The 22,311-nt window shown below is 47.9% G+C and overlaps 2 protein-coding genes across 2 annotated transcripts; one reads left to right on the top strand and one right to left on the bottom strand.

Moving 5' to 3' along the window:
* The first annotated feature begins 8,664 nt into the window (after window positions 1-8,664).
* On the top strand, window positions 8,665-12,318 carry ATF4 (activating transcription factor 4). The gene is made up of 3 exons (XM_080592229.1): window positions 8,665-9,587; window positions 10,543-10,854; window positions 11,374-12,318. Exons 2-3 carry the CDS (start codon window positions 10,641-10,643, stop codon window positions 12,225-12,227), a joined length of 1,068 nt encoding a protein of 355 aa, XP_080448355.1. The 5' UTR covers window positions 8,665-9,587; window positions 10,543-10,640; the 3' UTR covers window positions 12,228-12,318.
* A 7,613-nt stretch (window positions 12,319-19,931) lies between these two features.
* Window positions 19,932-22,251, bottom strand: RPS19BP1 (ribosomal protein S19 binding protein 1). The gene is made up of 4 exons (XM_080592278.1): window positions 22,127-22,251; window positions 21,854-21,985; window positions 21,555-21,652; window positions 19,932-20,580 (listed from the first exon to the last, which is right to left on the bottom strand). Exons 1-4 carry the CDS (start codon window positions 22,173-22,175, stop codon window positions 20,446-20,448), a joined length of 414 nt encoding a protein of 137 aa, XP_080448404.1. The 5' UTR covers window positions 22,176-22,251; the 3' UTR covers window positions 19,932-20,445.
* Window positions 22,252-22,311: the final 60 nt, after the last annotated feature.

Raw genomic sequence — 22,311 nt, 5'->3', positions numbered from 1 at the left:
GGGGGGGAAGCGCTCGACATAAAGAAAAGCACGAAGTGGTGGATCCCAGCTCCTTAATTCTCAGAAGACTTGCTAAAGTAAAGACAACCCATGAGACTCATTTTAATGAGGACTCGGCAATTAACATTTAACTAGCTTGGAGAATATATTATGTTAGAAAGGGAGTCTCTCCATCTCTAACATTATTTTTCCTGATGCCTCTTCTCTATTTTTTTTCCCCTTTAATCTGTTCTGTGCTAGAAACAGGTGAGATCGAGCACATTTCACATTGTAAGGACGCTTATGGCAACAGCTAAAACAAGCAGCTCTGTGGAAGCTGTGCCAGGTATGACACCTCTCACACTAATGCCCCTGTAAAGCTTGGAGCTTGCAATACACGCTTAATGTATGTAGCAGTTTGCACCTTTGCATAAAAGCTGTCCTGGCATGAAGAGCGAGGAAAGATCAAAAGGTAGGGGTTTGTTTAACGTGGAGAAGAAATAATTGAGAGGAGTCATGATAATTATTTCATGTATGCAAATGGCTGCTGCTGCAAAGAACAGCATAAATGGTTCTCCAGGCTGCAAAGACTCCGCTTCTCTTTTGTTCTTAGCCTAAGGAACAAACAGTTCAGGAGAGTGAATTTCGGAAAAAGCAAAATGTTTTGCATGCTTTTTTATATAACCACAGTCCTGTCCTGGAAATGCATGTAGCCAAATTTACATTTCTTTTTTTTTTTTTAATCTCTTCATTTTAAAAAAAATGAATAAATTCCAGCCTGAGTGTTCTGTAACAAATCTTAAGCTGGGGGTAGAGAGGGCGACTGTGCCCCAACTCTGAGATTATCATGCTGAAGTGTTGAACTGCGTGATGAATACTGTCCTCCCCATAGCCCCTCTCCCCACCCCAGTCACTTCTGTGGTTTTTCTAGGGTTTATTTTATTATTCCAAACTCCAGAAAAGTTTCAAACAGCTGCTGCTTTTTTGAATTAGTTTCATGGAAAAAAAAGGGGAACCTCTTCCAAACCAGGAGTTTCTCTTCCAAGTCAGATGAAATATGCTGGCCCACTACCCACACTAGGTATGACTGAATGGCTCCAGCATGGCTCGCTCAGTCTGGGACTGGATCTAGAAATGCTGGAGCTTACGCACAGATGCAGCGAGCAAGAGAAGGGAGAGTCTCCCTCCCACCAGTGAAATCTAGCTTTGGCTTCCATCCCTCAGAGGACTGCTGCAGTCTAGACACTTGGGAAACTGTTTGAGGTATCTGGATTTTTTCTTCTTTACCCTTGTCAGGCCAAGTTTTATGATCTGAGGGATTCAAGAAATATCCTCCCCACCCTTCCTCTTTTTTCCCTTTTATATTTTTATTTTTTAAAGATTCAAAACCATCTTAAAATAGCTCTCATGTAACAACTATGCCCTCTACACCATTGGGGATTGCATGGTGTAGAAGTTTTATTAGCGTACTCCGAGAAGGACAGCATTATTCACAAGTCACTGAGCCAGAAATGTGGCGGTGAGCAGGCTAATAATATCCTTATAGTATGTGATCCTGGGGAATAACCTTGCAAATGGTAAGACTAAAGAGGGTAGTCAGGCCGAAGGGTAAGGACGGGAAGATCTGAAATCGTTCCATATGTAGAAAGCATTCTTGTCATGTTACAGATAGCAGGAGAGCAGGAGATGGAGTTTGGCATATGGAACTCAAACTTTTCATCATCTTAAGCTTTACAAAGTACTCACGCAGAAGTCAGTTCTGAACAAGATCACTTTTAGCACACTAAAAGCCACGATTGATTTTTATTTTGCTGCCCTGGTTCAATTTCCCTGGCTCCAGTGGCTAAGTAGCTCTTTGATCTGTCTATTAACACTCAGTGCTAAGCTTCTCAGGGGAAGAATATATATATATATATGTATAAAATCTATCCACATTCTCCATGAAAAGCCTTCTCTATACAAATAATGGGAAAAAGTCACTTGCTCGAGTTCTCTGGGGTTTGTTTTTGCTTTTCTTTTTTTAAGGCAATGGTTCCCTCAGCTTCAACACAAGCCTACCCCTTCGTTGTAGAATCGCTGCTGTTCCACAGAAGCAAAGGCAGCGGTGATATACTGCCCCATTAAACATCCCACTCTAACAATCCTGGTCCTATAAGACTTTCTTTTCTCATTCTGCTTGGCATTGCAAAGGACAGAGGTATAACAGGCAACAGACAGAAGGGCATAGATGGCAAATGATGGAGTGTGTTGGCTCTTTACCTGTCCCGCGACAGACATTCCTTCAAAACTCGTAATGCTCTAGCAGGCTCCTTCCCCGCTTTGAAAAGCAAAAAGCAATCATTCTTAGAAGGAGTATGGCAGAGAGACGTTTTCGCTTTCAAATTCTTGAATTTATTTAGCACAGAGGGTAGTTACGGCCTTGGACATAATAACTACTTTCGCTTACCTAGATAACATCATCTGAGTTATGTTCAGGCTCCCGGTGGTTTATAGCAGTGGCGATATGCTGTCAGAGGGCCTGAGATATGCCAAAGCAAAGATAGCAGAGGACGCAGGGATCCCACAGAGTCACGGCTCCCACGTTGCTTGTGAGGGAGCATGCTGGCAGGGGGCCCAGCCTCCTGGCATTCAAGCGGAGGTCGGTTTTTGCTGAGGCAAGCGCGTGACCAAGGCACAAATCTCTTAATTCCCAAATTACTGCCTGTGGCCGTGAGAGACTGTAGCAAGCGTCTAGTCCAGTGCCTTTTTTTTCTGAAGAATGAACTGGTGATTTGGGTTAAGAACTCGCCACCCACCCCTTTTTTTAATTTTATTTTACAAATTGTCATTGCTTTCTTGCACAAGAAGGGAAAATTAGTAAGAAGAGAGATCCATCTCCATCATTTCTGCACTGCAGAAGAAGACGCGTGGTGTCATGGGCAGACTGGACTCTCAAACCTCGTGGCTTGGGACAGACTCAGCCCTTTTGTGGTGAGACAGAGCCGGCCCTGCTCTGGGCAGACAGGTGTTTCTGGTCAGTCTCAGATCAGTCTCGCTGAGACGGCCTGACCAAGATGTTCAGGCATTACCTTCCTGAACAGCGCCTGCTCCTCAGACCCAGAGGAGATGTCTACCTTCATCACAATCCCAGGACAAGGTCTCACTCTCTGAATGCCAAAAGAGCAGGCCATGGATACCTCCCAGCAGAGGCTGGATCAAAGAATCTTCTTTGCAGCATCCTTTGACAAGTCTCCTAACACAGAGACCTTGGGAGGGAAAATGAAAATCATTCAGGAAAAGGTTATCAACTCAATGCTATCCTGGCCATGCTGACATCCGCCAATATTTTCTCTCTCCTTCCCTATAAACAAATATATATATTGAAACAGATTAAAGTTCGCTGCTAAATTCCGGCCACCAAGCAGCTGCTGCCTACAAGCAATGGAAAAATATTACTAAATAACATCTGCAAGTGTTCCCTATGGAGCTGGGGAGCTACAGCCTCAACACTGATTTATCCCCAGATGAGTTTCAGAGCTTCACCTGATCTACCTGGTTTGTCGGTGCTCCTCCTCAAGCTACCTGACAGCTTCAGCGACAAAGAGACCTCACACGCACACAAGGTATCCCCAGGATCCTGTTTTATTTCATTTATAAGGTATACCCATTTACAGCCTCTCTTCCTGGCCTTTCAAGACCCTCTGAAGTTACACAAAGTTAAAAACAAATCCCCAGACTGAGCACACAGAACATAGTCTGGCATTACCAGCCTTTCATCATGCATCCTCCCTGCTGAGTACAGAGGCCGGTATAACTCAACCTCAGATAGCTTTTCCATGTGCTTCAGAAAGCTGCTAGTTTAGGTGCCGGCTTCAGGAGAGCCAGGTAATTGCTGTTGGACTGATGCAGCAAGGAGTCCTCACTGTGACGAGTCTGAGGGACACTGAGACGGGGAAAGTCGAACCCACTGAGGTGGTGATGGGCTGTTAGCTCACCCACAGGCGTCTGTGGCTGTCTGAGATGCTGCAGCCTCATAATCTGTACCTGCTTTTCAGGCCTCAGCTCCTGCTAACTTTGCACTGCTAGGGAAAGAAAAAATAAATAATAATTTGCATTGCCACTCTCCTTTTTATCTTTTTGCACAGGACACCTGGCACGCATGTGGCTTCAGCAGACGCTACTGATGTGCAGCAGGCACCTTCACTTTGAGGGGCACTGAGCGCGCACACATCTGCTCCGGGTCTGCATGAACTACAGCCCTGTGAAGAACAAGGGTTGTCAGGAGATATGTTTCTGTTCTTTTATTGTTTGGACAACTGGAAGGCTTTTGTTTGTGTGCTAAACTGCTCCCATATGTGCTAATACACACGAGGGATTATTCTTGACCCCTGAATCCTTTCATCATAATAAAACACGTCTGGAAGATGAGAAAACCAAAAAATCCCCCGATGGTCTGAACAAAAGTCAGCTCCCTCCCCCCGTCACACATATTTTTTGCTAAACATCATTTTCAACCAGTTGTAGCTTTGCTCAGGAAATTCATGCTCAGGCAAGTTACAAGCTAAAACTTACCTCCCTCTTAGCAGGATTTGCACAATGTTTTTACTTGTGGCAGCTGGCCACAGCCTGGCTGATTCCGAGTAACTCAGCCTCTGGAGAGCCATATTTTGTGAGCTATCAGCATGTGCTTGGCATGCCCACGTTTGCTCGGTAAGAAAATTGTAGGTGGACAACCAGGATTGTTTCCATATCTGTCTAAAATAATTGAACTGTAAGTTGCAAATGTAACTTGCAGATTTAATCCTTTTTTTTTCTTTTTTTTTTTTTATTAGTCTCATTTCAAATGTCAGTGATATTTACATAACAGCATGGAAACATAAGGAAAGCCAGGAGGTGGGTAAGCAATGAATGATTTATTAGAGGTTCCATTTGGTGCGCTAGTCCAAAACAAACGAGGCACGGCATATGGCTAACTTATTTTTTGTTTGTATGTAATAAAAGATGGACACTAATACCTCCCAGCTTGATCTTTAATCACATATATTTGCTTCTCAATCTAGTTTTAAAGTGAAACATCTATAAAGCGATCCCTAAAGAGCTTACAGTGAGAATCTGGCAGAAACGATCCTTCGGATATCTGTTTGTGCCATGTGAGGAAGGAAGCAACGAAGTGCTGTGAATTAGCCTGAGCTGTAGAGATCGTAGGTAATTCTCCCTTGAAATCTCGCAGAATTTCTAGGCGCTTTGCCTCATTCCTCCTTTGTGTTTCCCTCAGCACTTTGTCTCCTGTAAAAATTCCTGCTGGTCTCTGGAAATTCTCTGCTCATTGAAGTGCAGAGTAAAGTTGTAAGCCTGGGTTTTGCTTCCTGTTGTCCTGCCCATCTGATGGACGCTTCAAAGGCCAGAAATTATCACAAGAATCCCCTCCGGGACTTGCCCTCACACTCATCCTCCTGGGAAGCAGGCAACACCCCCTCCTCCCCAGCCGCCCCAGCAGGGCCCAGGGCCAGCCAAAAGCTCATCTGCCCATTCCCTGGGGTGTGAGACCCAAAGTTGCCCGCCCTGTGCCCCCATGGGGTCGTACACCTGATGCAGTGTCTGCAAGCCCTTCCGGCTGTCCCAGCACTCCAGGAAGGAGCAAACGCCTCCTTCTCCATTACTTTTGCTGGCTGCCTCTGTGGCTTGGTAATTCATGTCCCCAGTGCCCCCCCGCCTTGCTTCCCTGCGATGCTGTGCCAGGAGTGCGTCCCTGAGCATCGTATACAGATGGGCGAGACTGTGTGAGGAGATGTCACTATGGAAACATTTACGTCTGCCCTGTCTTCTGCATGCTTAACAGCTGAGCGTTCGGCATGTTTAGCTCCTGTATATTTTCTGATAGAAGAAAACCTCTTTTCCTTTGCAACGTTAGCTTAGAAAGAAAGAGAGAAAGAGGGAAAGAGATAGAGAAAGAAAGAGAGAAAGAGAGAGAGAGAGAGAAAGAAATGAAGGAAGGAAGGAATAAGGGAGGAAGGAGGAAGGAGGAAAGAGAAAGAAAAAAGAAAAAGAAAAGAAAGGAAAAAAGAAAGAAAGAAAGAAAGAAAGAAAGAAAGAAAGAAAGAAAGAAAGAAAGAAAGAAAGAAAGAAAGAAAGAAAGAAAAAAGAAAGAAAAGAAAGAAAGAAAAGAAAGAAAGAAAGAAAGAAAGAAAGAAAGAAAGAAAGAAAGAAAGAAAGAAAGAAAGAAAGAAAGAAAGAAAGAAAGAAAAAGAAAGAAAGAAAAAAGAAAGAAAGAAAGAAAGCCCATATATTATCCTTCCATCTCAAAGAAGGAGCAGCATGAGTGGAGGAGTATCAGTTTTCCACCTCCTGATGCTTTCTGCAATGCTGTATTTATCTGGGCATTTCATCACTCCCCAGCAAGGTCACTTTGGCCTCTACCCTGCTGTGAGCTCTGTGTGAGCATCTCCTTTTGCCTGCGGCTGTCCCCTTGCTTCTGGATACGGATGGTTCTGACTTATTGCAGGAGCTGTTTTTGCTGAGATATGGTACTCAGGGCAGGAAAATAACATCAGCGGTGCTAAAGCTGTTAACATGTCATCAGGAGTTTATTGACCATACACACAAATTAATCTTCATTCAGGGGCCCCGTTTTTGTGCTGTAAATTCAATTTTCTTCAGAGCTATCAGACTTCTCTCCACAATGTCTGAGCTATAAATATACTCTGCTATACTGGAAAGGGACATATGAGTTAGTGGGTAGCTAGTAGCCCTCTGCTTAGAAAATATTTTCTTTGTACAAAAATTCCCAAGGAGTTGTTAATTGGGCTTAAAGAATTATCTTCTTGCTCAGTCAAAAAACTCTAGCTACAAAGGGGAAACCTCTGATGTAAAATCTGCAAACACAGAGACACAATTTATAAAGGAATTAGAAATGTATCTCATTAAATTATGTAAGAACAGTTAATTGTGCAGTCCTTCAGAAAATGGGGAAAAATACACTGTTCACTAAATGGCTGGACTTTGGTTACTTGATTTCACTTCTAGGATTAGGGACTGTAAAAAAAAAAAAAAATCTGTCTGGAACTCAAAACGCAGACAAATTTCTGCATTTACTCACAAAATGGAAACCAGGCAGCTAGGGAACAGGCAGATCTGGGTTAAGTTCCTCATTGCATATTTCATTTTTGCTTGCGTGATTCTTGCTCACACATACCCAGAGTCCTTTCCACAGGAATCTGTAATTACCTTTTCAAGATGAAGGATAGGGTGTGTATGTGTATAGCGTTTCTGTTTATTTAGCTACAATTACAGTTGTACAATCACCCTTTTCACTACAAGGAGAGGCAAGCAGGCAAGGTGGGGGATGTGAGAGCTCTCCTTTAGCTAGTCAGGACAGAGAGATGCTGTCCACCCAACCACCCATCCGACCCCCCACCGGGCTTCACTGAAAGCTGCTGCATCCTCTGAATTGTGCTTTGAAGCAAGATCTGCCTGCTTGTTTGTGCATTTGTCAGAACAGTCATCTTAAATCACTCAGTTGCTATCGTGGTGTTTTCTGATGTCGGAAGGCATTTTCCTCTGCAGCCTCCTCCATTTTAATGAGTCTTTTCAAAATCTGTGCTTGATTCCAGAGAAACAAAACAAAACAGAAATACAACAACCCAACATAGAGGAAAAATTGCCCTTTTCATTCAGCTGCCAGCGTTCAGTTTATAGAGGTGAAGTGACATACCCTGATTTGTAGTGGTGATGGTAACATCTTACTGCTAAAAGTAGAAACCGGGTCATGTGTCTTCACAAATTATTAGTCAAGCTGTTTAATAAGTTCCAGACAGTTACACCTGTACAAACTCAGTGAAGGCCATGGCTTTACACAAATACTACCGAGCCCTAACTGGAAAACAGTGGAGCCGTTTGCAGAAGTAGCCAGGAGGAGTTTGACCTACAGGACTGTGATGTTTGAGCAAGCAAGGACCCACCTTAACTCTTAGAGCTGATGGCGTGCTGTGGGGCTGGCAACAAGGAAAAGCAACCATTTGAAGCTAGATGGCTCTGACATAGTGAGGGAACACAAGGAAACTCTCACTTGAAGCTGTATTTCTCTTGGTTGTGTATCGTGAATGAAACGATGCGGGGACTGAAACCAGCAGAAAATTGTCCCCCTGAATTTTGTACTGGGTTAGCTAGCTGAGCTGGAAGAATTGTATAAGCAGGGTTGGAGGTAGAGGGGTGCAGGGCTGCCTTCTCACCTAGCTGATTTAGGTCAGATAAAACATAACGTGAAACTGTGCATTAAAAACATTCCAAGTTGAGGCTACCTTTCACAGCTGTGAGGCTGTGTAGGTGATCCATTAATGCTCACATGGGTCCGAGTAATGGTTGCACAGAAAAGAGGGAAGCAACTGTGTCAATGTGAGATGGGAGGGGAGAAAGTTCTTGTTTCCCAGTTGGGGAATAACTGCATTCAGTGTTGGTTCTTGTGTAGGTTCAGTGCACTAATTAGGCTCAGGCTCTCGGTTCTGTGGTAGCACAGCTCTCTTCACAAACCACCCCAGGTCGATGCTACGCCATAGCCGTGAGGGTAGCAGTGTCGGGTCAGGGACACGCACGCTGCCACACGTGCAGACACACAACCTGTGCCCCAAAACAACCATAATCTTAATCTCAGCGCAGCATGCGGGGGCAGGCCGGGAGGGGAGGCGGCGCTGCCCTTGTCTCACACTTTATCAGAGAGAGCAGGAGGCCACGGCAGCATGCCACCTCTTCGCTTCAGGGGAGCTGTGAGGAGGGCGAGAGGGGCCATTAGAAATGAAGGGGACGGTGCTTGGAGAAACTAGGTCAGTGTAGGTGCAGGAAACCAACGAGAAGCACAATGGCAGGGGAACCATCAGCTCCCCCCCCCCCCCCCCCCCAAGCGCCTCACGACGCCATTTTGTCGCCCAGCTGCTCCTTCTCCTCCCCCCTCCCCCCCTCGCCTCCCCATCTGGCCTCCTTCGGACCCCAGCCAATGGCAGCTCAGAGCGCACGTGAACCAGCCGCCGCCAGCCAATCAGCGCGCCCCGTGCCCGCGTGATGCCTGCTCGGCGAGCGCCCCGTCTTTGTTGGCGGCCGGGAGCGGGAGCCCCCCCCCGACGGTCCCCGAGGGGAGGGGGGAGCGCCCTCAGCCTCTCCGTCACGTGATCTCGCATCGCTTGGCGGCGCGGATGTACACCAATATAGTCCCCTCCATTTAGCTACTCCGTGATGGGCGGCCAGCCCTCATCGGTGGCTCCCGCGACTATTTCATAGCAGGACGGCCGGAGTAGAAGCCCAAAAAGTCAATCTAGGGGCTAGCGGGCGCTGGCGAGAAGCAAGCGCTGCTAGGCGGAAGGACACCTCACGTCCGGAACTCGTTCTGCTTAGCGCGGCCCTATATAAATGCGGCGGGCGGGAGCTGCCACCTCATTGTGTGGGTGCTCCCGAGGTGACAGGTAGTGGCGGTGGCTGTGCGCGCAGAGCCTCCCCGCGCGGCGCCGAGCGGAGCAGCCCCCCCTCCCCTGGCCGCCATGGCTCTCTAAGGGCGGCAGGGCCAGCGGCGGCACCGGCCAGTGCACCAGGCGCAGCAGCAGCGGCGGCGGCCTCGGCACATCCCTGGCATCTGCAACCATGGCGTGAGTATCGGGTGTGAGGGGCGGCCGTTCCCTCCCCTGAGTGCTAGATCCCCACCTCTTTTTTTTTCCTCCTTAAAGTGACGTTCTGGGGTGCGTTTGTCATCCCTATGATAATGAACGATATCGCCTTGGGGGGAAAAACGTAGGGATTAAGGCTTGAGAGAGGAAGTGGATTCCATCGTTCTGTAGGCTTAACCTTCGGGGATGTTGGGAAAAACAGCAGAATTGAAGAAGAAAATGGGGAAAAAAAATCATGTAGTTCAAGGAAAGAAAGCTTTTTAAAACCTTATGAATTCCTCATTTATTGGGGGGTCTCCGTGGGAGTAAGAGTAGTCCTTCCCAGGAAGGATTTCTTACTCAGCGTGGGGGAATGCTTTTGTAGGTGAGGAAGATGAGGCATCGGGTTTTAGTATAAGCCCTATCCTTGGCCTTATGAGGAGATAAAATGGAGCTATTAATAAGTCGGCAGCAGTACAATAATCCTTTAATACTACAACTTTAAGTCCGTCCTGATCGTCGGGGGGTGGGGGTGGTCCGTGCCATCTGGGAACTAGAAGGCAGCGTGAGGCACTCGATTAGTTTTCCCATCCCCTAGTTGGTAAGTGGGATTATTTTATTTTTTTTTTAAGGGTTGTTAACCCCTTCCAAGTTCTCCGCTGGCAGCCGCCCGAGCCGCGCGGTGCCCCAGCCCCGGTGGAAACGTGGCAGGCACAAAATGGCGGCCGGGCGGGGAGGGGGAAGTGGCGCGATCGCGAAATGGCTGCGGCCGCCCGCGGCGGGGGGGGGGGGGGGGTGAGTCACGGGGGCGGGGCCGGCCCGGCCCCGGCCATGTCCAAAAACTGCAGTTCTACAAGTGTGTACCGCCGTGCCCCCTGCAGTGACGTTTTTTCTGTAAAAGCTACCGTGTCAGAACAAGTACTGATGCATTTAAAAAAAAAAAATGTCTGTCTTGCAGGTTTTTCAAAGCACCACACAGCAGCACTGCTGTAGTCGACGAAAAGACCCTCAGCTTATCCGCATCCTTCGACATCAAAGCACTAAAAACTGACCAAGATGAGCCTCTTGAACAACGAGATGCTGTTGGGGGTGTCGTCCCCCTTCAGCCAGCCGTGTTCGGTGGCTGAGGAAAGTCTGGGACTCCTAGATGACTACCTGGAGGTGGCCGAGCCCCTCAGTTCGCATGGGTTCTCCAGCGACAAGGCTAAGGCAGTCTCCTCCAATTGGCTCGCTGTGGACAGTTTAGGCAACACCATAGATAGCAGCCAGGGTAAGATAATGCTTTGTTTGCGCAGGGTGCATCAGTTACGATTGCATATAATAAATTATGGAACACTCCTATCCAGAAATAAAGTTGCAAGTCTTCTCATAAATGAGAAGGTAACTTCACATACGTACCTTGGTTGGGAAACCATCCGTACAGCACTGCTTACACAACATAAAATTGCTAGTTACTGAACTGGCGTATGATAAAATGACACTTCTGTTGCCTTTTTAATAACATACCAACTGTTACAGTAGTCTTCCCTGGAAGAGGTCACAAGAAACAAGCATGCTTGTGTGCTTCAAATGACTTTGAATTCTTAGAGTATTCGAGTAAGAGGGATGGAATGTCAGAACAGCTTAGGGCTTAGGTTGTACCCTGCAGCCAGTGTTGGTAATAAAATTCTTTGATACTAATAAAAGAAATAAGGGAAGTGTTAAAATTATTTTTGTGTCCTAGATAAGTTACAGAAACTTAAATATTGGTTGCCATTTTAATGAAAAGTTTTTTTTTTTCCCTTTTCAGAGGATGCCTTCTCTGGCATGGAGTGGATGGTGGAGAAGATGGATCTGAAGGAATTTGATTTTGATGCCCTGTTAGGTATGGAACATCTGGACGCCACCGTCTCACCAGACGAGCTGATGGCCACGTTGGAAGACACGTGTGATCTCCTATTTAACCCTACCACCCAGGAATTTCACTGCAAAGAACCTCCACTGATCCCTGACCTAATCACCAATCTCCCTGAATCTCCAATTGGAGCAGATCCAATGGCCCCATTGGCTTCCCTCTGGACTTTTCCCCTCTCCCCAGGGTCTCTTACTTCTACTCCAGACCATTCATTTAGTTTAGAACTAGGTAGTGAAGTGGATGTTCTGGAAGGAGAAAGAAAAGTGGAGGGGGGCCCCACCTTTGTGGTAGTGATCACTAAGTCTGAGAAGGAGGAGGAGAACCATTCTGATGATAGTGGAATATGCATGAGCCCAGACTCCTACCTGGGAACACCCCAACACAGTCCTACCAATTCACTTGGATCCCTCAATGACAACCAGTTCCCTGCAGATGCCAGCTGTGGCTCTGTGCGGTCCAAACCCTATGATCATCCTGCTGAGAAGGTAGTGTCAGCAAAGATGAAAGGAGAAAAGAAAATAGATAAGAAACTGAAAAAGATGGAGCAGAATAAGACAGCTGCCACGCGTTACCGACAGAAGAAGAGGGCAGAACAGGAGGCGCTGTCTGGGGAGTGCAGAGACTTGGAGCAGAAGAATCAGGCCCTGAAGGAGAAAGCAGATTCCCTGAGTAAGGAAATTCAGTACCTAAAAGATCTGATTGAAGAGGTCCGGAAGGCCAAGGTCAAAAGAGCTAGGGTCCCTGAGTAGGGTAGTCAGTAGTTTCTATGTGCATGTATATAAGCTTGCTGCTAAAGCTGTGTATTGCTGTCTAATAAATTATTTTATAGTAAACTTGCAATTGTGTGTGAGATAAATGGGTTCCTCTAAAGCATAACTTACACCACATTACCCAGATGAAATAATTCAGGCTCCTTGGTTCATAATGCTGGCCTAGATAACCATGCTGCTTGTCCCACATGAGGAAATCGATCAAGTGTGGAAGTGCCTTCAGGTTGTTCAGGCAGTGACTCATAATTCACATACAGCTAACACACAAACTACTGTTGAACCAAGGGAGGTCATACTGCACTAAACAGATTTAAAGTAGCAAAGGCATGCTCGATTTAGGAGCCTGTAGAAGAACCATTTGAAGTACAAGTTAAGATGATTTTTGAAAAGGGGACTTCTAACATACTTTCTGTAGATGAATGGTACATACAAGGTAAAGTGATTGCCAAGTTGGAAACGAAAAGCTTGTTAGAAGACGATTGGGTATAATGGCAGCTTTGAGCTTGCTTGGTTTCTCCTGGTCTTGCAGTGGGTCTCCAGACAAGCACAAAATACCTGCAGGGAGTTTCCCGTCCCTAGCCGGTGGGGTTTAGGTAGGAGCTGTCCTTGGGCTGGGTTGTCACTGGGCCGAGTAAGTGGGGTTACTCTGAGCACACTTACTGGAAGATGGTTACATGCTTAAGTGTTAAAGTCTTAGAGGCCTCTTCGGGCAGACACTGAAGTGTCAAGTTCTGAGGTGTGAACGCGAATTTAACTTTCTAGCACTGGGTGAGCAGATCAGTTGGGACCGTAAGGCCAGCTGAGCTCTAGCGAAGCCACGCAGCTGGTGAAAACCCCGATGTGCTGGAGCAGCATGTGGGCAGGGGCTGACAGGCTGCAACCTGGCTCCTGGGCTGGCGTTTTGTGTCGGGGTCTGCAGTAAGCGAGACAATTCTCTGGTCCTGGAGAGTCAGGAGAAAAGACGCAACGGGGAAAACGTGCTGTGACAGTATCTGTTACACAAAAAAAAAGCGTAAAGATGGCAGGTAGGAGCCTGCATAGCGGGGTGGTTTCAGCCTGTAGGCATTAAATTTATTAGTGTGCATACATTCATGGCAGCATTAGGAAATTTTTTGTTTGGTTCATTCTGTGAGGTTCTGAAATCCAGTAAGCTCCGTGGTCAGTGCACCTGTATCCTGCTAATAAGAGCTTCAGGGTTTGGGACATGCCCTTTACAAACATTGTGTGTGTGTGATTTTTTTTTTCCCCCCCGACACCCAGATGTAGTGATACCAGCAGACTCCTTAATCCCTGCTTGGCCTGCCAGAGGCAGCTTTGGCAAGTGGACACGCTCATCCTTCCCTGGGGAGTTAATATTCCTTCTCGTACTGACATGACCCAGCAAGCTGCCCAGCTCAGGCGCCTGCACGTCCCAGCCTGGCTGGTGCACACACCCTGGGCAGTGGCTTCAGGACCAGCGCTGGAACAAGGGAGGGAGGATGTCTGTGTTACTTACAATATATTTTATTTTTATTGTTTTCCTGCCTATTGCAGCCTTATGGGGTCCTGTTTCTGGCTTTTAAATCCTCAAGCTAGGACTGCAGTCCTTGAGCCCTATTAATTTCCCCATCCATTAGAGCTGGTGCTTGGGGATATTCAAATCACAAAGGAAAAGGATCCCCATTAGGATTTCAGGCTCATGCCACATGACAAAAGGTGTGGGTTAAGCCCCTCACCTTGCGTTTCATGAACCAGCGAGTTCCTTGTTGCCTGAGCAGTCTCAGCTTCACGGGAGCATCTTTCCCTCTTCTCACCTCCCCAGCAACTGCCCTGACCGATACACGCCATACAAAGAGGAGGCACCACAAACTGGCAGGTCCATCTCAGTCCTGCTTTACGTGCTGCTTTGTTCTTCCAGGCCTTACTGGTGACCACATGCAGGCGGGAGGGACTGCTCTGTTTTGGGAGGTAAAGCAGCCTGATGGGTTTCCCTCAGATCAGCTGGACCTGCGAAGCTGGGGATGGGGATGATTAGAGGCAGGAGAGCCCAATGAGCAGGATAATCTTGCCCTTGATGGGCCAAATCCTTAATGTGCTTGGGCTCAGCTGAGCCACAGAAAAAAAATGGTAACCTATATAAGCAAGTGGCTTCTCTCTACAGGGCAAATCCCTCCTTTCCTCCCCAAACCAATCCCCCTGCCCAACCACCTCCATTTCCCTTAGAGCCACTGCAGCTGCTGCTGAAGCTGGGCGGCAGGCTGGGTGGTGGGGGCAGCAGAGCTGCAAGCTCAGAGCTGCTTTGCTCTCTGCTGTGAATCCCCATGTGCCTTTTACAGGACTTCTTGCAGGGCACCCAGAAACCTGCCCTCTGAGAGCAGTTGGTGGCTTTATTGTTTGCCCAGGCTCCGAGCTGGCAGCTCTTCAGAGGCAGCCAACATGGCACCCTTACGCAACGCCTGCTGGGACGAAGCTGCGTTTCCATACTTCGGTAAGATTTTGCGCTGGCTAAACATCAGGGCTGCTTTTTGTGTTTTAATTCGTTCTTTAGAGGAACACCGAGGACACTGTCACATTAAAACCCCAACCGGGGGGAAGCTTCTGAGCAGCTGTGAGCTTCCTACCCGCTGACTGAGTTCAGGCTTTGCAGACCGTAGGCTCTGTCTTCCTTTTCTCACAGCCTCTCTGGACAAACGTGCTTCAACCGAATCTTTGTGGTTACCATACAGGATGATACAACATCCAGAAATAGATTTTGGTGCATGTAACAGGGGCTTTATCTATCTAGAGGAGGCTTACTCGGAAACAGCAGAATTTCCCCAATCTATACCATGTAAAAGCTCACTATTTCTAGCTACCTTCCTCTTTGCCCTGTCTTTAGAGAGACCCAGGTGCTCGTGCTTCTCTTTGCGGACATAAAGAGGAAACCACTGCTGCTGACAACTTCATCGCTTGCCCATGTGGAGAACCAGGTGCACCCCTGCAGCGCGCTTGCGAAAATAACCCCCCGGCTGCAGCTTCGGGGAAGGAAGAACGAACGACGATAAAAATCTTCTGAAGAGGTTTTGCCCTGGCAGAAAGCCCAGAAATAACAGCAAGGACAGGCTGTCCTTCGGGAGATGAATGCTCCCTCAGCGCTGCCGAGCTGGACTGGTGGAAAGAAAATGTAGGTTATTCCGGCCGAAACAATTTCATGGAGTGGTAGTCACGTCACAGCCTGCTCTGCCCCGGCCCCAAGGCCATGTCATCTCCAGAGATGAATCATGTGCCTCTTGAAAAAAAAATTCTACTCCCTGTCTTGCCCATGTTTCCCACAGTCTCCTTAAGTATTGCCTCACCGTTTTATTTTATTTTTTTTTTTGGGGGGGGGATGTGGTTCATCTTCTGTTCTTGGCATATCCATATACTTTCCCTGTGTTGAGAAAGTGTGCTCTCTCATCCCTCCCTGCTGTGTGGCCACCCTTTTTCTCCTGTTACTAAATCTAAGTCAGAAAGCATGGGCTTTTGGTGGGAAATCTATATGTTTTTGATCAGAATAACACCAGTTTTATCTTTCATAGTCTTAGGCCTTCAGGAACAACAGGGTCTATGTTGTCCTTCCTATCCACTGTCCAACATAATTGCCATCTTGTGTGCACTTAGTTTTTCTTAATACAATTCAAGCAGCTTCTGAGACAACCTACCTTCCTGTCTCCTGATGTATTCACAGCCTTGCAGTGCAGACCAGCACATACACTCCTGTTACACCGCATTTCCCATGCAAAGACAGTCTTGGGATCTTACCTCTTGCTGGGCCAAAAAAGCTCATCTTTGCTGAATTTCCCATTCAAGCCGTTTAGTTGAGCCATGTGAATTAACACTGACCTAGACAGTATTGTTTCGGCTACTCAGGTATCCCAGGTATGCCGTCTTTGCATTATTTTCAGTGTGCTCATGCAGTGTCACAAGCCGCCAAATGAAGCTCGCTCTACCTACAAGCTCCTATTTCCATATTACATGGGCGCATGTTCTCAAAGTAATGGCTGTCTGCCTCTCATTTCTCCTTCAGCGGCCCTTTTTATCTCCTTCACGTGTTCACACCCTTCAGAAAAATGGCCGGGAGCAAGATCCAAGCACAGTAACCATGTCAGTTTAATTTATATGGGGCAGAGTCTTCTCCGAAGCACAAGCTTGCCTTTGTGCTGCCTGTGTCACTCCCCTGCATCTCCACTGCAGTGCATGGGCAGGCAGAGAGAGACACCAACCCCTTCCCTCCAATTAAAGACAAGTTAGCCAAGGAGATAAATAACAGGCCTGCTTGGCTGGGCTAGGGGTTAGCCCTGCCAACAGCTTATTCATTCAGAAAAAGGTGCATGTAACCCCGTAGACAGAGGCAGGACAACCTTTGTGCCTTTTATTTTCCCTGCCCCCAACAGTTAGTGGCTGGCACAGCTAATCCTGTTTAATGTAGCTATGGATAGTCGTGCAGACCTTTAATCCGTCTCAAACCTACTAACCTTTCAGCCTGCGTTGGCTCGAGTGCTGTATTTTGAGCTGTAAGCAGGCATTAGGCAGCTTGCCCCTTGTTACATTCCTCATGTTCAGTTGAATGGATTGTTCTTGTCTTGAAATGAGAAACTTCCATGTGCTTCACCTCTTATTTATTTATTTATTTATTTAGTGAGTTATTTAGTGAGTTATTCAGGGCAGTGCTGCTCTGTGCTCTTTTTGCAATAACCAGTCCCTTACCCAAGGCGTTTAGGAGCCCATCAGCATTGTAGGTGCTGACACTGGATCATCAGCAAGACCAAAACGGAAGTCAATCCTGAAAAAGTAGCCCAGGACTGAGATTCCCAAAAGTTTTTTAAGATCCCTCCCCCTTAAAAAAGAAGTCAAAAGGCTTTTTCAGCATTTTAAGCCCTGTTTGCTTGAGCAAGTGTGACGGGCTGCCTTGGTTTGTTTGCACCCAGGCTTGTTCTTGCTGTGTCATTTGAGGGAAGAAATCGGTTAGTGTCCTGGGCAGCCCCATTTTATTAGTTTACATTTGCAGTTCCACCCCCCCCCATACACCTATACATTGATATCACCTGTTGTTGCTTTCCATGCTAAAAGAGCGCGGACTTGCTGATACAGCAGAGGCCGTGAGCCACTCGGCTTACACCAGCTTGTACCTGTCCAAACAGATTTTTCTGTTTGCTTTCCACTCACATAACAGAGGGAGCAATAAAGCCATTAACAGGCTTTGTGAATCTTACTCACAACAAGCCAGTCCGACACAGAGCAGCTGGGAACCATTCTTCCTCCTCTGAACCGCTTCCCTGGAAAGGTTCTACCCCATTATTAACGCTCCAGAGCCTGTATTTGCATTTATATTAAAGCTGCTCCTTCCCATCCCAACTCCCTGCTGCGTCTGGGTGGGGATGCGCTGTAAGATGGCACCCTCCCTCCTGCCCAGCTCAGCCACCTCTATTTTTTTTTGCTGCAGGATGCTCGGCTGGTGTCGCAGAGCTGGGACGAGAGCCAGCAGCCCGATGAGCTCAGCCTCCCCACGCTCGCAGCTGCGCGGGAGAGAAATGCCGGTCTGAGGGCTGCGGCGTCTTAGCTCCCAGACTGGGAACTGCCCAGGTCGGAGGCAGGGTAGAAAAAAAAATCCCTGATCCCCTCTTCTCTCTTCTGGGGGGCAGCAAAGTGTGGCTGCGAGCAACAGAGAGATGGCACGCGCTGCTCTGAGATAGCAACCTCCTGGGGGCCCCGCCTGGCTCTAAGCATGAGTACTCCATGCTATAGATGGCTGGGGTGTAGAAGATGCTTTGTTTTATCTTACCACCAGGCACATGCAACTGGCTGGTACCTATTTCCCCCTTTAGCTTGAAGATATTCCCCTCAGGGGCCAGTTCACATCCTTATCTACCCTGTTTGCAGATGGCACTGCTGTTATTCTTTCCTAGGAGCTCCAGCTCTGTGGGAGAGGGGAAAAACCAAGGCTAGGACATGCCTGATCTTTGCCTTTGGCAAAGATGGTGGTTTATCTAGAACCACTCACTCACTTCTGCTTGCTTTTCCTCCCTCCTGCAAGATAAGGTTTAATTTAGTTGAGGTTACTGTTGGCTGTACAACCAAGTTTGATTCCATCTGGCACAATCCGGTCTGACAGGTAGCTTTGCCCTCTCAAACGAGTACAACAGCTCGTGGCATATAGCCGCAAGTATGATGATTACTTGTGCTGGCCCTAATAGCCTTCCCATCCCGTAACGAGAGCTCCCCCTCAACTTTAAAATTCCCCATATCTGGGTGTTGTTATCCTTTGGGAAAACTGCTCTGGGCCCCACTTTAAAGTTCCTCGTTGACTTTGAAAGAACAGCTTTCCTCTTTGCTTATGTTTGCAAGCAAACAAGCTGGGTTTTGTACAAACAGAGCGAACCACGTTACCCTAGCGTTCCTTTCTGTGACAACAAAGCTTTTGCTTTCGTCGAGCTGCAGAGGGGTGGCTCAGCAGCTGAACAACCACGGAAACAGGGGTGCGTTGGAGGAGCTGGTAGGGGAGGTGCAGGGGGTGACAGGAAGCACCTCTGGAAGGTCAGAGGAACTGCTGAGTACACACAGCAGCTGGCATAGAGGGCAGAGGTTTTAAAAAGACATATGCTGCATACGTATTGTCCTTAACTACTTTTTTAGGCGTTCTATTCCGTTCTACGCATCTCTCCATTTTTGGGAGTAGGAACAAAACGAAGAAGAGGGGAACTGGTCTTTGAACTGTTTTATTTAGCTGCAGATGGTTGAACTGATCCTATTACAAGAAATCCCCTCCCACACGCTGTTACACAACTTCCAGTACACAAACATTAGTATGTTCACTATTTCCCCTGTCTGGACATTGTACATCTGGGTGACCTTCCCTCTCATGCAAACAAGAGGGAAAGAACACAACAGAGGCGACACAGACTTAACAGGATGCACCAGGAATTACCATCAGATGGCAGGGAAGGGATACCGAATTCCTTCCAGTGCTAACATCTGAGCAGCAGCTGCTCAGCTCAGCCAAGCCACTTGCAATCAATTCTGGAGCCTAACCAAGGCTTGGCATTAGGCCTTCTCCTTACCTCTGTTTTTTCCAAAGGGCACACACTTCCCATCTTCCTAGGGAAGGGGCAGGAAAGGGCAGTGGCAGGAGCTTCCCAGAAGCCATTTACAGTGGTTCAGCAAGGAAGGGCGCCTGGAACAACACTCCCATCTGCTGGGCCATCTATTTGTTGCAGCAAGGAATTCAGCAGTAGTCTGACAGAAAAAAAAATCCCTTCAGTCCAGCACCACCGGCCTCTAGTTCAGAAGACTCGATCCTCTGGAGAACCTCTGGAGAAGTGCTCCTGGCTATAGGAGCTGGTAGCACCCAGCAGCAGCGCGCTGCTGGGGCAGCTGCAACTTCAGTGGGAATGCTTGGGTTGAAGTATCCAAAAAGGCAGCTTTCCCCCAGAAGACCTCTTTTTTGAAGAGGGGAGGACTGCGAGCAGGCAGAACAGGAGTCATCTCAGTTCCAACCTGTACTTTTTGAAGACCTGAGCATGTCAGAGAGGACTAAATACAAGTGGCAACATGAATCAGAGAGGGGCCGTTCACACAGCTGAGTCATCCCAACAACAGGGATGCATGGATCAGAACAATGACCTGGTCTGTCTTCAGTCACAACCTGTCATAATAATCACTACCACAAAGGCAAGGATAGGCAGCATCTGCAACAACAACAGTTTAATCATATAAAACATACAAAGTTTTTTACAGTGACAAAAAGCCTGACAGAGGCTGTAATGGTAACAGAAACTGCAGGACTATTTGTGTTTTAGCAGTCTTTCAAAGCAACCTTCCATTTTCCGCGATTTATTTCTGCTGGTCTGAGACGTTTCTCCATTGAGATGGAGTCAGGCAGCAGAAGCCTTACGTCCTGAGGATGAGGAACAAGGTTCATTTTTGGATTGGTCCACCCTTCTACATCAAGAACACAAGGCGTGCTGGCTGGAGGGAGATAATTATGAGGACAACGCATTACAAAGCCAAGAGAACGTCCACGTCTCCAGCAACCAGCTCTGTACAGATGCCGTGTTTCCCTGCAAGTCTGACATTACAGTACTCGCTGACAAAGACACTCATCTCCTGTCTCATCTCAAACACACAGAGGAAGCGGTCTGTCCTGTGTTCTGAGCGCTCAGCTGTGGAAAGACCGGAGCTGCGAGAGTCCCTTTCACATTGTTTACAGTGTCCCGAAGTATTCTCTCTCAAATTTACGGAAATCTTCCTCGGTAAATACAGTGCCCTCAGGCTTCTTCTTCGCCTTCTTCTCTGGAGGTCGATCTTTGGACTTCCTACCTCTGTTCTGGGTAAGAACCTTCAAAGGGAAAGGGAAAAACAACAGTCGTTGTTATCCAGACCAAGTCACAAAACAGTGACTTTCAAGCTCACCTTCCATACCCTTGTCATTCTGCTAGTACCCTGCTGTATTCTGGAATGCCTCCACAGAGGAATGAGAGGCAAATACCAATGTTAACCAAAGCAGATCATGGGGACAACAGCAAATATCCACGTAGTATTCAGAGCCAAATATGGAAACCACTCTCTGACAGTAAACTTTTCTGAAACTGGGCTGCTTTTGTCCTGTCTAATCACAGGACAGCCCAAAAACCCAAGAAGTTTGTGGAATTTCCTCAATGTTTTCTAATATACCATTGCGGCCTTTTACAATCTCATGCCTGAGAAACACCGGACTAAACCACTTCGTTTGTGTAAGTTAAAAGTCCCCTTCTCATAAAAATAGCACAATAAACAGGCAGTGTCAGCTATTTGCCTGTTTGACTCCTGGCACAGCACTATCTTTGGGAAAGACCACTGGTTAAATTCTCAGGTTATGAGAAACACCACTCAAGATGCTATGAAATTCCTGCCACGTGAGTCAGCATCGTACCTAGATCCTTGCCAAAACAGCCTCTAGCTACAGAGAAGGACACTTCAACAGTAAGGAGAACATGTGAACCAGTGCTTCTTTGCCAGCTGAAACTATGAAACACCTTTGGTAACTAAGAAAAGCCAACAGTTGCAGCAGATTTTAGATAACATGTAAGAACATTGTGAGGAATAAGATAATGAGAATTTAAAGTTGTTTTGCCTGAGCACACAGAAATTCCTCAAGGTCACTACAAGACAGAAACTTAACTTTTTGCATAGGGTCTGAAATGGATAATAAAGGGAACTATCCCGAGATCGTCCCGCTCAGACCCTATGCAAAAGAGTTAAGTTTCTGCCCGGTAGTACCCTGCACTCCTCAGGGGATGCAGACCCCTGCTGGCAAAGAAGTGACAGTCTTACTTGTTGGGTGACAGCTTTGTCTGCCACACATCGTCCGCTCGTCATGTACTGCAGGTTTTCTCTCAAGTGACTCACGGCCTTCTTCTTGTGATACTCCTCTAGACCAGAGCACAGTGGGAAAAACACATCAGCATACGAGGACTGCTACAGGATTTTGAGTAAAGCCCCAAATGAGACGTCGCTGCAGCTCGGGGCCGGGATCAGGTTGTGCTTAAGGGGAGGACACCCTAGAGGATGGGATGGGATGGGATGGGCACACTGGGAGCAGGGCGGGGGGGCTGGATCGCACCGGGACTCACCTATCGCCGACTTCACGACCCTGCCCTTAATCGTGGCCTTGCTCTTCCCCGGCCCAGGCGCCGCCTTCCTCCTCCGCCGCGTCCTGGCGCCGCCGCTCCCCGGCTGGAGGCCGGGCGGGGCCTTCCCGCGGCCTGCAGGGGCAGAGGGGCACGGTTACTGCGGCCGCACGACGAGATAACCATAACCATAACCCCAACCATAACCTTAACCATACCCATAGCCATGAAATTAACCCTAACCACAGCCCCAGCCCCCCGCCCCCGCGGCCTCACCCTGCGCCTCCAGCAGCTCCAGGCCCCTCCGCAGCAGCGATGCCGACATGGCCGCCCCCCCGCTTCCGCCTCGCCGCCCGACTTCCGCCCTCACCTGAGGCCGCTTCCGCTCCCCGCGCCGCCGCGCTTCCGCCTTCTCGCCCGGCGTGGCGAGCATGCGCGGGGGAAGGGGGTGGAGAAAGGCT

This window comes from Anser brachyrhynchus, assembly GCF_964034855.1.
Source record: "Anser brachyrhynchus genome assembly, chromosome: 1".
In the NCBI taxonomy this organism is placed as follows: domain Eukaryota; kingdom Metazoa; phylum Chordata; class Aves; order Anseriformes; family Anatidae; genus Anser; species Anser brachyrhynchus.
Note: the sequence above shows the minus strand (reverse complement) of the source record. Positions and strands in the feature narration are given on the sequence as shown.

Bases quoted from the DNA above. Each gene is read 5' to 3' on its own strand.
- ATF4 (XM_080592229.1), top strand. From the start codon at position 10,641: ATGAGCCTCTTGAACAACGAGATGCTGTTGGGGGTGTCGTCCCCCTTC. The intron at 10,855-11,373 runs GTAAGATAATGC...TTCCCTTTTCAG, and splicing joins CACCATAGATAGCAGCCAGG to AGGATGCCTTCTCTGGCATG.
- RPS19BP1 (XM_080592278.1), bottom strand. From the start codon at position 22,175: ATGTCGGCATCGCTGCTGCGGAGGGGCCTGGAGCTGCTGGAGGCGCAG. The intron at 21,986-22,126 runs GTGAGGCCGCGG...CTGCCCCTGCAG, and splicing joins GGAGCTGCTGGAGGCGCAGG to GCCGCGGGAAGGCCCCGCCC. The intron at 21,653-21,853 runs GTGAGTCCCGGT...GCTCTGGTCTAG, and splicing joins GGTCGTGAAGTCGGCGATAG to AGGAGTATCACAAGAAGAAG.